Genomic DNA, 17,029 nt, shown 5'->3' with positions numbered 1-17,029 from the left:
CATCAGCATGGATATCTTCACATACGCGCGCACACTCATTTTCATGTTTCGTCACAAAATAATTCACTTTACTCACCATTGGGAAGGTTTGTTACGCAAACAAAACATGCCAACTCGTTTTGACACGTTCTGTTTACGTGACAAACCTCACTAATTGGCGGTGCCGGGTGGTGGCATGTTCAAAGACACATTTATATTTACACCATCTAACCCAAATAAAACTCTACTATGGATAATATTGGTCACGTGTTAAATTCATTTTACGATGAAACTTTAGAAAAAAAATGTTTTACCTATCTACGTGACTTTACCGAAAGACCTAAAGAATATGAATTCCTGCAGTCACGAAAGCTTTAAGTCAAGGAGCGCTGAGCAAACGTGTCGGCGGCACCGCAGCCTCGCAGACTCTCACCTCTTCGCTGGGAGTGTCGCGGTAGAACTTGAGTGCGCCGGGCGTGAGCACAAACCAGAACTTCCTCCACTGCAGACACGTGGACAAACGCAGACAGACACACAGATGGGTGAGCACGCGCACACACACACGCGCACACACACACATGCACACAGGCAGACAGATACACACGCGTAGACCGACAAGTAGATGGTACTACAGGTAGACAGACACACAGACAGGAAGACGGAAGACGGACACGCAGAATGACGGACACACAGATAGACACGGACGGATACACAGACAGGTGTAGAAACACACAGACAGGGAGGGCAGATGGAGATAGACGGACAGACACAGAGAGAGAGAGATAATCATACACAGAGGATGAGAAAGTCAGAAATGCAGTCGCAGAGCAAGACAGACACAGATCAGACACACAGATGGTGTGGACTGCAAGACAGACACAGCGCAGACACACAGACAGTCTGGACTGCAAGACAGACTCAGATCAGACACACAGACGGTCTGGACTGCAAGAGAGACACAGATCAGACACACAGACGGTCTGGACAACAAGACAGACTCAGATCAGACACACAGACAGTCTGGACTGCAAGACAGACTCAGATCAGACACACAGACGGTCTGGACTGCAAGAGAGACACAGATCAGACACACAGACGGTCTGGACAACAAGACAGACACAGATCAGACACACAGACAGTCTGGACTGCAAGACAGACACAGCACAGACACACAGATGGTGTGGACTGCAAGACAGTCACAGATCAGACACACAGACAGTCTGGACTGCAAGACAGACACAGCACAGACACACAGACAGTCTGGACTGCAAGACAGACACAGCACAGACACACAGACAGTCTGGACTGCAAGGACAGTCACAGATCAGACACACAGACAGTCTGGACTGCAAGACAGACACAGAGCAATATTCGCAGCCAGGTCACGGAGGGCACGAGCCACCTTGTTTCCAGCCGACCCTGTCAGGAGAGATGCAGCGCGCACTCCTCTATCCCCCTGACAGCCGCGCAGCTCTCAGCTGTGACGAGGGCAGCAGCTTGAATCAAGGACAGCGAAACGTTTCACGAAGAGAAAAAAACCGCACAGCCCTAGCGGCCGGTATGAACGGAACAAGAGGGCACGACGCCACGCTTATCGACAAGCTCGCACGCGACCTACGCGAGCGATTCGCATCGAAACAGGTCACCACCGATGGCAACCGCGGTGAATTGCCACCGAGCCACGCGGCACACGAGTTGACGGTTAGAGTCCCACAACAGGTGCCTGGTAATGTGCGTGGCGGTGCCATTCACCTTCATGAAAGGCCGTTTGTAAAACAAAAAAGAGAGAGAGCTGCATAGCTTATCGGATTCCTCCAGCTGAAGTAATAAGTATTCTGATTCTGAAGTGGCGTTCATGAACCTGCGAGGTCGTTTACTGGAGTCGACAATTTTGATTTCGCATCACTGCCAGTAGATTTTTAGTTTCACTTCCCACGAATAAAACTCAACTTTCTTCACATAATAACAAACACTTACAGTAAACGCTGGGCTAATAGTAAATGTCTCAAGGACTAATGGATAACAAAATCCAGTTAACTCTGAGCTGACTTGATAAAATTCTAAGAATGAGAAGATATTGTCTGAGTCATAAAAATAAATGTTAAAACCCGATTCGGGTGAACATTGGTGCTTTGGAGAGAACCACAACACCGGGGCAAACAATGGCCAACTTGTCTGCTGACGCGTTACACCGGTGCAGAATTATTCACGCTCAAAGGTTAGTTGGAAAAAAAATGCATTTCAGTGACCAACGGTACTGCGCACTGCGCCTCCCTGATAAAGGAACACGAAAGGGTTGGCGTATCGTCTCGAGATTACAGAGACGCTCTGGAAAGTAAGGAGACCACCGCCGTAATCTTGTGCCCGGTGTCAATAAAATGGTACAAATGTGGTCAGACACACCTAACCACATTATAGAAATCTTTGCTTTAAAACACAGGAGATAAGGACACGTCATAATCCGAAGATACGGCACTCATTCGCGAAAACTGACAACCGCATGCAACAACTTTTCGTTATAAAGCACAACTACTTTGCACAACGCTGTGTTTAAATTGCTGCTGCTGCTGCTGTTGTAGTTGTTGGTCACAACTCACCACTCCTCCTGAGAGAGCTAAAAACACTGCCAACATAAACTTCATCACCACCGTCACACTCACGAAGCAGCGTCGCGACTCTGAAGATCCGTACGGACGAGCAAGACGGCCAGAGGCAGCGCCGCGAGCGCATCCTCCAAAGAAGGACCAAGCGCGCACCGCCTCATCCGATTAAATAAAACATAAATATAAACACACGCACGCGCGCGCGCGGACGTCAGGCACGATCGAGGTGTGGCGGTTTGTCACGTATTTTCAGCGAGTGCCTTTCACGTCACCGCCAGCCGTTGTCCCCGAGGGTTTTACGCAAAACTAAAATAAAAGCGCCGCATTCAGTGCCATCGCCCGCCCGGCTGCAACGACCACGGAGGGGGCGAGGGGGGAGGGAGGGAGGGAGGGACGGCGCGTCCCGTCGACCGCCTCGCCGCGTGCCCGTTAATTATAGAGAGCGAGAGAGCGCGGCGGATTCCCGGGGCGGCGGCGGTGGCGCTCCGATGGGACCCGCCGCTCGAGAGAGAGTTGGGGGCTGCTGCCCCACGACTCGAGCCACCGCTTTACTCATCTCGATCTCGGTTGCTCGACGAATCGGGATAGCGAGAAAATTCGCAGCGAGAAGTAATAACAAAAACAACCTCGCCTTTGTACCCACGCGTGTGCAGCTGGACGGGAAGTGAGGGACGGGGCTTGGCGATGCCGATGGCATCGCCGACCGCGTCCCACGAGGAGTCGGGATATTATTTCAGAAGCCCAATTAATCGACCACACAAAGAGTGGTCGATTACGATTTAAGTCGGTTGAGCAACCTGATCGTCCCAGCATCATGAGCAGGTGGCCATCTGAGGCCACTCGCTCACGATGACCGCCATTTAAGGGGCATCGCAGATCGCCAAAGGGTCACGTGTTGCCGTCAAACCGTCAAAATCAAGGTCAAGAGGTCATCACGGCTCGTGCCAACGACGACCACCACAGCTTCACATCCGTTCGGTTCCTCTCCGAGACCCGCCTGGCTCGAGGTCTCCCGCTTGGCGCCTGGCCTCAGGCTGCTGCACCCCCAATGCCCGAGTCTGTAACCTGCCCGTCGTGCATCTAAAATAAACACGTGTTTTACGCACAACCTATTAATATATACACACGTGTATCGCACGTGGTATCTCGCTGGCTGCGAGAGGTTCACTTGCTGTGGGTGCGATTTAGCTCCGATGCGATTCACTGAAGAGCAGTCGGTTCATGCGTGGTGAGAGCGGTGCCCGCCCGGCGGTAGGCGCACTGCACCGTGAACGCGACGAGCCGGGCGCCGTACCCAGCCAGCCGCGGCTCAACCGGACCTGGGCATCCACCTTTCACCAACGTTCATTGACCAGCGTGGTAACGTATGGTCAAACAACACCTCCCTACCCCCACCCCCCATATCCAATGGCGGACTGACAAAGGGTCGTAAATGATTATGTTATTTATTAGCGATGGGTTGATGCCTAAGTACAAAGTGTGGAGCATTCGGAGAAACGTGTTGTCAGTAATATTTTAGTCTGGCTTTCGCATTATATTATCATTACATATATGCTAACGTGCAACTCGATAATGCAAGATAACTTTTCTTAAATTTAACAATTCCCAACACTTTCAAATTCATGAATAACTCCGGTATGGCAAAATATAGCAATGTAAGATTAATAATCGCAAGTTTTAGGCCAGCTTCTATTTTTTTAATTAATGATAAATTAACAAGTACACTGATCAAATTGCCTTTGTTTGATCTAGCAAGCACACAGCATTAACGCTTGTGTTTGACAAAATAATACATTGAGTAAAACCTTTGCAAAGAAAAATGTCTTTTCATAAGGGAGGCATCATAAAGCGGGTCCAATGCTCTAATGCCTAAGTCTTTACATACAAGGAAATATATGAAACTCTAAGAGGTTGAGATTACATTTCAAATTAATCGCAGGCTTAGACGTGCTCACACACTGCAGCATCCGCGCTTCTCAACTCTCTGAAACCTGCGATCGTCAGTTACAAACATCAACAGAATTAAGCGGACGTATAATGCAAATTATAACCGAACTAAGCCTTCAAAGAGGAGTGGTAAATAAAGCCCGAGTGCGGATCTGTGTGCAGAGAGAGCGAGGAGAGCGAAGAGAGAGCAGGGGAGAGCAAACGGAGATGACAGACGGGAGGAGAAATGAGGAGAGGAGAGTGGTCTGTCACCAGCTCGTCTCCCGACACGCTCACCTGCCCAATCACCCCCCCACTTGTCACCTCACCCACCCACGTGCCCTCTCCTTCCCTCACCCACCAACTGCCCTATCCCTCACCCATTCACCCAGGCACTCTTTGTCGACCCAACTCTCCCTTTCACCCACGTGCCATCTCACCTCACATCACCCACTCGCCCGCTGGCCCTATCGTCCGCCGATCCGCCCCCTTGCTCTCTCGTCAACGCAAGCCACTCGCCCGCTCCCTCGATGGCTCGCCAACCCTCTCGCTCGGCGCGACCTGCACGACTAGCGCCCTGGGGGTGCCCTCCAGAAATAGAGAGATTTAATTGCCGGGGCCGACGACAGCGCCGCCCGTAACTCTACCCCCGTGGCACTCGAGACGCGGTGTGACAAGTGGTGGTGGCGGTGGTGGCAGTGGCGTACGGTGGCGGTGGTGGTGGCAGCAGTGGCGGCAGTGGCAGTGCTGGTGGTGGCAGTGGCGGTGCTGATTGTGGTGGTGGTGTTGGTAGCAGCGGTGGTGGCGGAATTGGTGGCAGGGGTAGTGGTGGCAGTGGGGGTGGTGGTGGCAGTGGGGGTGATAGTGGTGGTGGTGGTGATGGTGGCGGAGGTAGCGGCGGTGGTGGCGGCGGTGGTGGTCGGTGGTGGTGGCAGCGGTGGTGGTCGTGGTTGTGGTGGCAGTGGCGGTGCTGGTTGTGGTGGCAGTGGTGGTGGTGGCAGTGGTGGTGGAAGCGAGAGAAATACGTGTGGCCCGCACTCCTAGGATGGCCAATGATGATTACATCTCCGTCATCGTCGTCAGCCATGATTATCCACTGCTGGATGAAGGCCTCACTATCTCTCATGGTTCTGCGATGCTGCAATTAAGCTATCACCAGCAATATAATTTGAATAACGATAATATCTTTTTTCCCTTTGTCAATCCACTGGTGAATGAATGTCTCCCTGAGCCATGTCGATGCCTGTCTGCATTGATGTCAGCGATGTTAAGCGCGAGAGGGGATCAAAACTCGGCTCACGGGCATTGCAGCGCACTGCGCTAAGCACGACGCTACCGCATCCCAATGAGCGGGTATATACACATATATATACTGGACACACATTATATACACACAATATCTTGTAGAGACAAACAGAGCACAGCAAAACAACACAGCAAAGAAGGAACGGCTTCACAAACAACAACACGGACCAGTGCGAGGACGTACCCGCGCAGACGTCCGTCACTCACAGGTTGGTACGGCTCCCGCTCTCTCTCGGCCTGCCACGGTCTCTATGTCCCCAGCAGCGCACAACCGCGGGCGCCGTGGCCGCACGAGAGGACGGCGGAGGAGGAGGGGGGGGTGGAGGTTGCGGGCGGTGCCCTCGCGCGCAATCCCAACACGAGGGTGCCAGCTCGCTCGCAGCGCTCCGGAGCGCCAGCCCCATTAACCCGTGTGTGGCACGACGCCTGTCGCCCCCCCCCCCCCCCCACCTTTGCTGACTGACCCCCTGTCCGCCCCCCCCTGTTCCCCAGGGCTCGGAGCCAACGCCGTGAAAATGCCCTCTCGTTAATTCGTCTTCTGGCCTCGTTGATTTTGCTGCCCGTAACGCTGCACGCGACAGGCAGAAGGCAATGTGGCGACGTCTATCATTGTACTGTACTTCTATGCTCCTGCGATGTTACCGTGGCGCTCCGGGACTCGCAACCCACACATCACTAGTTCCCTTTATCCCCGCCGCTGTGCACTCAGAGGTATACATTGGTTCACCACAGGTAGTCGATCAGCAGGTCACGTGTGGAGAAGTAGGCCAAGATGCCCTCTGCAGGGGCTCTCTACAGCTCTCCTCTAGTGGAGGGCCTCTCTCTACGCGCCGATGTCTGTGCTGCCCCCTTCCCCAAGCCGCTCAGACCAGCGTGGCGAAGTACGGTCCGGTAACCTTCACGAACAGCAACAGCGTTGAGATGCCCTCATCCAGCAGTGGATTTGTGTGGAATGCAGAACCTGTGCGCTGACAGGGCCCAAGCGTGGGGATGGAATAATGTTTGGTAAGCCAATGGCATGGGTTTAATTAGCCTCGCTCGGCTGATGAGGCCCAGAAGGTTGAAACCGGCCTACAGCTTGCTTAAACAAACACTGCTGGAGGTTAATATTGGTCTGGAGAGCCGATGGTCCGATAAGACTAAAAACAATACAGTACTCTCTTGTTACATAACAAAACGGACATTATTTTTTGACTCAATGTTCCAAAGTAAAATGGACCTAATTGTAAAATGACAATGTAACCACAGTATATGGAATAAATACATATTTATGGCGTTGCTATGAGGAATGATGGTTGCTATGATGTACGATGGTTGCTATGAGGAATGATGGTTTCCATGAGGTATGATGGTTGCTATGAGGTACGATGGTTGCTATGAGGTACGATGGTTGCTATGGAGAATGGTTGCTATGAGGTACGATGGTTGCTATGAGGAATGATGGTTGCTATGATGAAATAATGGTTGCTATGATGAAATAATGGTTGCTATGGAGAATGGTTGCTATGATGTACGATGGTTTCCATGAGGTACGATGGTGACATCAAAGCATTTTAGATCATTCACGCTTTCTCTGAAATGATTCGCGCTAAAATATCAGCGAGCACACAGGCCCCCTAGGCCGCAGTGGGCGAAGTTCCTCGGGGAAGCGACCGCCGACACCTCCACACTCACGGAGGCAGCGGTAACTGTGATGGTAACTGCGATGGTAACTGCAGTCTGGTCTCGGGGTTGCCACCCCTCCGCCCCGGTTCCCTCACGACCGTGCTCCCCGCGCGTCGCACGGCGCAGGTCGCGGTGCGTTAGCCGCTTGTCGCTGAAGAGAGTTCACCGCTCGAATCTAGCGACCGCCCCGGTCGTTGCCGCGGTTGTAATCGCCGCGATGACGCTACGACGCGTAATCTTGCTTCATGACGGACGTTAAAGAGCGTCGGCCGTCGGGGTCCAAATTTGGCAAAAAATTCGACAATGACACCGCGAGTGACTCGTTTCGGAATGCGCGCAGCACGCGTCACTGCCAATTGGCAAGGCGAATGGCCTCGCTCGCTCTTGCACGTGAGAATATCCTGGTCTCTTGAGTTTCTCACCTGCTTAAATACATTTTTTTATTTAAATAATAACAAAACAAAAAAACCCGGTGGTTGTGACGCTGCTGATTTGGAGGTGCGATTTGTGAATCGTTTTTCATCAGTTGCGTAATAACCCACACCACTCTGTATGCGTGCAGTTGCCCCCCTCGCCCCTTGAATGTGTCCGGGTCGTTCGTACCTGCAGAGATGGCAACCCGCGCAGGATCGGGGGATCGGGCGTGCAAGCGGTTAACGCACCACGGCGTTCCCATCACGACCCTGACATTTCCCGGGCTCCTTTGAGAGCCCACATCAGAGGGCGAGCGCCACAGAATGCGACGTGGATCCCCCAGGACGCCGTCGCGCCACGACGCAACGACACTGCTGCTAGTGACTAACCTACTTGCTGTACCGCCTGCAACAAACACGACATCATTGCTGCGAATCTTACCCTGGCTCCATCTCTGCATGATCCACCAACCACTACCACCGCGACACCGCAGTCGCGTGACGTACAAAGGACCGTGGGCGGTGGGAGAGCTGTCTGGTGTGTAGGCGGTGCAACTGCACCGTGGTCACACGAGGCCCCATGTGAACCACGCCGTGCCAACTCCAGGTACGCGAGCGACACGGCAATGTTTCTGCCCCTCTCATCTCTTTCTGCTCTTTGCCGTCATCGTTTTAGGTTTTTTTCAGCAACGCAACGCATAACCGCAATTGGTTAAAATGATACAAGCGGATGTAACAAAAAATACTAACACGGCATTATGGGTAACACCAAGAATGCATTGCGAATGCACAGCACAGTGCATGCGTTTGCAAAGCGGCCTGGGTCTTGGCACCATCACTGAACCGCCGCAGGAGAGCAATCATCAAAGAAAACTCTTCAGCAAATGTTTCAGGAATGCATGTCAGATGAGAAGACCTTTTGCGAGGGTTGCCACCTCTGAGGTACAAAAGAAACTGGGACATTTATTGGAATAAGAATACTAAAAGAGGGTAGAAAGACATGTAAATGCATTGCTATCATTATTATTAATAAGCAATTGGCAAAATCCTGGACTATTAGGGTCCTGGGAGAACGTACAGATTTACACAGCACCTGCCTCCTCCCGAGATAATCAGGACAGGTGGCAACCCTGAATGCTCGCACCCATGCCGCTCAGTATGTTGCTGGCATTGCAAGCGTTTGATGAAGTCAAAAAGCACCACGTCCAGCGCACACTGTGAAGCAGGGCTTTGTACGCAGATGGCCTTGGGCCCAGCAGGTTATCTCCTGCACTAAAATAAGTACCTGAGGCCATTTCACATTGTGCGCGAGCCAACAAAGCAAATTCCTATCGTCAAACAACTTCACACGCAATGCGGAGCCTCGTATCTACAAGACGAGTTGAAAGATGAAAAAAAAAATACACGAAAGAATGAAATAGATTATTAAGTAATGACATTGTTCAAAGAGACAATACATTTAATGTATGAATTATGGCTACGAAGCAGCCAGGCAGGAATGGGGGTCGCCGGGTTAAATAGCGCAGTGCGCTATGGACCTAGCCACCCGAGTTCAATTCCCAGCCAGGGCTAAAGTCAGTGGCCGGTGATCACTAAACCAATGTTAGGCCCCCTCCTTCTCCAAACCAAACTGACCAGCGCGGCAGAGTGCGGCCATAACACCATCACGATCGACACGGTGTCAAAAAAATCATCCAGCGGTGGATTTGCACAGTGTTGTTAACGCAGGCACGTGTTTCTTGCCACAGGCGTACGGGGGGGGAGGGCGATTGTGCCTACCTGAGCGTCATCGTCCAGCCAGCTGAGCCAACCCTTCTTAAGACTCGTGGAGTCAGCCTGCGACGACAACAACAACAAGGAGACACCGAGGTTAAGATGCGTTGAAGCTTCTGCTAGAAACCGTGTCGCAGAAGACGGAGCGACCCTCTGAGTTTCCAGCCGAGGGTCGTCACGCCAGGTCTGCCGCAGAACCCGGTCGCGGTACGTGAGCATAAAAGACAAAGATCCCCCATGTAGCCTTAACAGATTGTTGGGGAAGGTGCTGTTAGCGAGCACCTATTAAGGCCGGTACAGCACACGAGGGGTGGGTGGCCCCCACCACGCCCGCCCGCCTTTGTCTCCCCAGTGACGATGTTTACACATGACACCAGGTACATTACTCATTTAAGGCTGAGTCGACCTAGGGGAGGCCCAGAAATCGAACTCTGCTCGCCGGGTTCATAGTGAAGCGAGCTAGCAGTTCCACTACTGCTCACCGCCACGTGTGAGTATACACACACGTGTATACATAATAATAATTTCTGCTTCGGGTCCCCAATGGGCCACCACTGCTCCTGCTGATGCTCGCACGCTCGCACGCACGCACGCACGCACGCACGCACGCACGCTCGCACGCACGCTCGCACGCACGCTCGCACGCACGCACGCTCACTCGCACGCACGAGCGGAACACTGCTGCTGCCGACGGCGCCGCACGCGCGAGCCTCCGTGGTCACGGCCAGCGCCGTGCCGTGTCGTCAGAGTTTCTCCGCAAACGAGGCGTGAATTTAAAGCCGACAGCGCCAAGCCATGCCAAGCCAGGCCATGCCAAGCCAGGCCAAGCCAGGCCATGCCATGCTCGTTCAAGTTCGGTAGTTCACGACGCCTCGGCTGCCCCTCTTCAGGGGATCGCTGCTCCACGGCGCCACGGCGCCACGGTCACGCCACCGGCCCCGTCCGGTAACCCCGGCTACCCGCGTGACAACATCCGGCGAGCATTCCGAGGGAAGTGACCGGCGCGTTGAACCGGGGGCCCGTGCCTGCGATCGGGCTTCGTCGTCATTTCAGCAGCGGAAAGTTTGGAGGGAAACATTTTGCGCCCAAATGGTTTGAAATGTCGGTGCGGCGGTGTAGGTTTTGTCCGTTGCCTTGCAACGTCCAGGAATCGTCCTCATCGCACCCTTTTGGCGACGGTCCAAATGGCTACTGCCTGCTGATGAATGATAACAGCATGTAATTGATGGATGTCCGTTATAATGCACAATTACCAGCGGCAAATATTGACCTCGAAGGGGAAGTCGTATGAAAGGTTGAATACCCTTCCCCACGGAGAAGATTCGATTTTTTTACGCGCATTATACAGCGCACACGCGCGCGCGTGCGTGTGCGCTGCATGTGCGCTGCATGTGCATCGTAACGCATTTACGAAATCCGCTGAAGCGGCAGATTGTTTCAATTGAATTTTGCCCCAAAACCCAGCACCTGGAGGAGCCCAGGCAAGAGGCAATCTGCATGGCTCTGTGCAAGTTACTGGGGCAACAGCCAGCAAATGCAAACTCATTGCATTAGCACAGCACATGCATATTCAGTACGACTGCACACGCGAATGTGCACACGTTGTGGGTTTGTGTCTGCGGTAATGTAGTGTTTAGAGCACTGTGCTACAAACCCGGCGACTCGAGTTCGATTCCCGCTCACGGACAATATTGTGCGATGAGTATCTGAACAAGTCCCCGGCCTCCCAAAGGTCGACTCAGTCCTAAATGAGTACCGGGTGCCGTGTGTAAACAACAGCACTGGGGAGACAAAGGTGGCCAGGAAGAGTGTTGGCCACCCACCCCCTCATGTGCCGTGCCAGCCTTCACAGTTCTCACTAACACCACTGGCCCCAACAGTCGGTTAACGGCTGTAGGGGGATCTGTCTTTGGCTACAGATGTAAGGAGTGCAAACAGCACACGTGTACGTGGCATTCACGTGCACGTGTGCACACACGTGTACGTGGCATTCACGTGCACGTGTGCACACACGCAACATATTGCTTAATCTCTCGAGTGCATTCAACGCGCATGGAGCACTGGAGCGGCGGTAGGCAGCGCTCCATCGGCGCTAACCAGCGTGGGTGAAGCATGGTCAAACATCACCCACAACCGACTGGGCAGAGGGGGGGGTGGGGGAGGCCATCATCCAGCAGTTGATTGACAAAGGGGCCCGCAAAGTTATAACGTGCAATCACGTACCCACGCACATCGCGCGAGCGGAATATAGTTCACGCGCACGGTTGAAGCCGCCCGTCCGCCCCACACACACGACACTCACCCCCTGCCGCTTGCCGCTCGCTGGCATCACCACCATGCCGCCAAACGCGGCGCTTATCCGACTCGGCAGACAGCAGCCGGCGAGTGCACGGCGGTTATCACTGCTGCGTAGGGCGACGCGCGCCCTGTGGCATTCTCGAAGGTGGCAGATTTAGGCTGTTTACAAAGCTGGCCGCCGGGGCCAGCTGCACAGCGCTCCTCCTCGCTGCTGTCTCCCGTTTCGCATTTTAACACGGCAGAAAATAAACTGAGCCATAAATCGTGGCCGATGCACGGAGGGGGGGCGACGGAGGTAGCGGTTGCGCCGTCGTTGGTGGGAGGGTCGGGGGCCGACAGGGGCCGGCTCAGCCCCAGTTGGCTCCACGGGAGAGATAATCCGTTTTGGTGGAAAATACGGCGTGAAATCTGGAATGATATCTGGATATGCTGCCCGTCCGTGAAACGGCTCCACACGCAACCACTGATTGATGCAAACCCCAGACACTCAGCCCGGCAACAGAAAACTAAAACACGTATAAACATGCACAGTGTGCTTGGAGTGGCCGTGTGACTCAGGAGTATGAGCCAGCACCGCTGAGAAGCTGGGTTCACATCTTAGTTTCAGCTGCCTACTGTGACTGAACTCGGGTTGTCAAGTTTAGTCAGTTTATAGTCTCAGCTTAATAATTTCAGGCAAAATAATTACAATAAATTCGTTTTTTCACTTTATTGAGGATTACTCAGCTCTGACGACTCCAACAATCTAATTTTGATTGTCAAATGACAACCCTGGCTTGCAGACCTTGTGATCTGTGCAGCACTCATAAAGTGACTTGAGGTGTCTGGCAGTCATGCAAAATCATCTCTCAGAGTCGTTCTCTGACACAAAGTGGTACACTTCTCGCTGAAATTATTTTAAAATGGATTTTGTACGTACAAATGTCCAACTTCTTTCGCACCATACGTAGCCAACCGTGCTAATTGGAGGTGTGACATGATGACGATGATGCAAAATAAAAATAGGCCATGTCATTTTTTACTTTTTTTAAAATCCACGGTTGGCCGTTATGAAGTGCAGGTTTGATCGACACCAGCCCGCATTTGACCCACGGGGGAGTCACACCGTATCAATGGGCCTGCACACGAGGGATCGACTTGATCCATAGGTTTGCAGATTGCTTAGGACTCAAAGGGCTTAGTCCCCTCGAATCGAATCACGAGCAGCTGGCATTCGAACCCGGAGCCAGCGAGAGGGTACGGCCACCAGTAGCAGAGCACGGGGAAGACTGAAGCAGTCGGTGTGCGTCAGTCTACCGGGTGGGTGACCACGCTGGCAGGGACGTTGCACTCTCTCGTTTTCGGTCATTCATTGTTGTGCGTTTTTTTTTATCTCAATAACATTTTCACCTGCTGCCTATAAACTAAACTATAAAAATATGAACTATACCAGGCAAGAGAGTTAACATCTCATAGCCACCGTGGCGACCATGGAGGCATCACGATGCCGGAGGGGCAGTTCCATTACTGAGTGGTGATGGTGGTGGTGGTGGCAGGGGAGTGGTGGGGGGAGTAGAATGAGACTAGGAGAGACCACTCACCGTGGGGGCCAGTCCCGCGTTTTGCCGGTCCAGGGACTGGGAGCGCCGGAAGGATCCGTGGCTGGGGTGGGGTCCCCCTGGGGACATGGGGGCACCACCCATCACCTGCAGCGACAGCGAGAAGACAGGCGCTGGAATCAGTGTGGCATTAGGGGAAACAGGTGACAGTACATCAGACGATAGCCCCTTCATCAATCACCCTTGGCGAGGAATGGACGCGTCAGAAACGCTGGGCCGGCACCGTTGAGATCCGAGGTTGAAGGTTAAACCCCCGGGTCTGGGGGTCTAAGTTCTCACGGGGTTCATAATGGCCGCGATGGAGACACTGAGCAAGCACTACTTGTGCCTCTGTGGTCAGAGCTCTTGAGTCACAGCCAGCGAGTTGCGAGTTTAGATCCAAGAGATCGACTTAGCCCATCATCACTTGAGGGTCATTAAAATAAGGACTACTTTGTAGGAAGTCGACATGGTAATGGCCACATTGGTTTCATCTTGTTCACTCAGGCCACCCTTAATTTGAGACTTGAAGTCTCCATGGATTCTCACCCAGTAAAATAAAAACTGGTCAATCGACCAATCAACAGTGTTTCTTCTTCTGGAAATACTGGCCCACGCCACGATAATGTGGAATTAGCATCACTGGCTCAGGGCTGCCAACCAAAGATGAGCACGGTCCCACTGAAATAACAATCGCAAGACATCAACATCTCTGAGCGAGTCGGCCTGTTTACAAGCGGGCCCCAATGCTTTTCTTAGGCATTCCACTTCACCCCGGACCGAAATAGCGACGAAATGCCAGCGGGCTCCTTGCACAGCTGCGCCGGGCCTCTGGCACATTCGTACGATCGTCTGCAGCACTCGAGCTATAAAGCCACTGCATGAGTCAACCGGGATCTACGAAGCAAAGCCTGGGCTGATAAACAAGCTGCCTGGGACGACCGCCAGGCACGCCGCGACAGCCACGCATCGCCATTCCATCGTGCGCGTCACGAGTACCTGTGGGCCAGGGATCGAATTCTGGGTCACGGGATTCATAGCTTAGCGACGCTGCCCACTGCGCCACTGCTCCTGCGCAAACCAATCGAAGAGCATCGATTCCTACGAGCACGGGACTCGATGCAGGATGATATTATTCGACGAATCGGCGCAAACGCTACACCCAAAGCAACCAGCACGATCGCCCCGACAAACTCTGCTTGAGCACCAGTGCATCAGAAACAGTGGCTGATTCACGCGCAAGGAATGCCATGCTCTGAGGTCACGCGTGGGTCAGCACATTAGTTATTTCTTTACACTTCCTTCTTGGCATCCGATGGTTCGACATCTTCAGAAATGTCTCCTAGCGATCGACAGCTTAGTTTGAGGGAGGAGACGGCTGTGGTTTCACTTTGTGGACACTTCGCCCAGTCTTGATGCGCAAACTCCAGCAGCAAAACGCACTCGCATCAGTTGGCGGTCGACGTTCGAAGTGGACCGCGACCCCTCAAAGGAATGGCGCCGGCCCCGTGGTCGCACCCCACCCCCCCCATGTCCCCCCCCCACCCATGATCCGTGGATCAAACAAATCACTCGAGATGCAGTGTATGGCAGCAAAGAGCAGTTGATGCGAACGCTTTCGCAAGAGGGTCACACGTTTGGCGCAACGGTTCCTTCGCTGACTGTGCGTGATGATAAAATGAATTAAAGTTTCCAAACTGCCTCCGCTTTGTGTGCTTTGTGTTCGCGTCACCTCGAGTTCCATTTGCCGACACGCAGCAGCAGAACCACACGCAGCCGAGTGCCGTGAATTTACGACCTCGGCGAAACTCTACTGCATCCCTTGTGGAAAAAGTCTCCTCAATTCTGGTGGCTGAACTCTCACTGACCCCAGTGTCAGCTGACGACTCACCCCGCTCTCTGACCCGACTCGGCCCCAGAGACCTCCACTTCCTCCTCTAGCCGCTCGCTCCCTAAAACAACCCTCGCACGCTTCAGAGTCGCTCCCCTGAGTCGGAAGAGTCAAACGTTGTCCTGCTCATCGAGTCTGTGAGGGTCCCACGCGATGCTACGCGGAGATCCTTGCATCTCCCCCGTGTCTGAAAAGTCAAAATTCCATCCCATCTCGTGAGCCCGATGCCCCTTGCACATCTCACACAAAGACAAAGATCCCCCGTGTAGCCTGTAAACAAGGCTGGCACGGCACACGAGTGGGTGGGTGGCCAGCACCACGCCCGGCCGCCGTTGTCTCCCCAGTGGCGATGTTTTTACACACCGCACCGAGTTCTCATTTGAGGCTGAGTCGACCTAGGGGGGGGGGCCCAGGATCCGGTTCACATAATCGTCACCGGTGTTGGCGGCCGTGAGCGGAAATCGAGCTGGGGTCACTGAGGTCACCGGGTTCGTAGAGCAGTGTAGCGCTACGAACCTCTACTACGACCACCACCCCGTCCCACACCTTCACACGCCCACGCCAACCCCATCCAGCCCCGTCCGGGCGTGTCCAGTTTGTGTCCAGGTTTTGTGTCCGGGTTTTGAGTCCGGGTTTTGTGTCCAGGCTTTGTGTCCAGGTTTTGTGTCCGGGTTTTGTGTCCGGGTTTTGTGTCCAGGCTTTGTGCGCGTGGAGTCTGTGGGGTGGGATGCGTCACCTTGGTGTCGGCAGGTCGCGTCGCCCCCCGCGGAGACTCTCGCGCGACGGGGCTGTGCAAGGAGGCGTCCACCCGCTCTTCCACGTCGCTCGACACCGGCCTCTCGAGCTCCCTGTCCAGCGCAGCAAACATGGCCACAGCCCTTACGTGCCTGAACAAACACACACGGAGATGCCCCGCTTACCGCCCGGCGGATGCCGAGTGCAGGCGACGTTAGCGAGCGCCTATTAAGGGTGGCAACGGTTCGCGGCGGGGCTGGCGCGGCCGGTACCGTATCCGGTCACCTTTGTCTCGCCCAGTGATGGTACCCATTTAAGGCTGAGTAGACCTAGTACTGCTATTCTCCACCGATGTTAGCCGTGGCTGGGAGTCAAACTCAGGTGCAGTTCGCACACCAGTGCGCTGCCCCTCCCCGTATCACACCTAAACCTATATTCACCGCACATGTCATGCGTCACAAATGTTTACATCACGTGATATCATACAATTTGGATTTGAGTCTAAACACAGCAGAGAGCTCTGGATGCTGCATCTCTGGATGCCTCCTCCTTACATGCTACCGGGACGCAAACACATTTCCACCACGATACGCCCGGAGCTCCTTGTAAGGCCGCTGCCCACCGAGAGGGACATTGCCGGTTTACCCCACGACCCTCAGAGGGCGGCCGCTAGGGCCTGGCACGGCAACGGGGGCGAGAAACGGCGAGCAAGGCGGCGAGCAGCTAGGTGGCACTGCAGCACAGGGTGGGAGCGGCACTCGAGGGGCGCTCTCCCGCCGCGGTCGGTTTGCCGCAGCCGATGCAATGACGGATATTGGTTTCAGGTTTGGGCCACGTGGTGGTTTCAGGCCAAAAAAATTCTGG

General features: G+C 53.8%; 1 protein-coding gene across 1 annotated transcript in view; it reads right to left on the bottom strand.

Moving 5' to 3' along the window:
• The window catches only part of LOC133347993 (ciliary rootlet coiled-coil protein 2-like), a 37,222-nt gene that overhangs the window by 19,201 nt on the left and 992 nt on the right, over positions 1–17,029 (bottom strand). Inside the window, 4 exon segments of the mRNA XM_061560782.1 lie at positions 413–481; positions 9,671–9,727; positions 13,543–13,647; positions 16,167–16,317. Coding sequence (XP_061416766.1) covers positions 413–481; positions 9,671–9,727; positions 13,543–13,647; positions 16,167–16,317 — 382 coding nt within the window.

This window comes from Lethenteron reissneri, chromosome 3 (assembly GCF_015708825.2).
Source record: "Lethenteron reissneri isolate LAM-NWPU_2019-01 chromosome 3, ASM1570882v1, whole genome shotgun sequence".
Taxonomy (NCBI): Eukaryota; Metazoa; Chordata; class Hyperoartia; order Petromyzontiformes; family Petromyzontidae; genus Lethenteron; species Lethenteron reissneri.
This window is presented reverse-complemented; position numbering and strand designations above follow the sequence as displayed.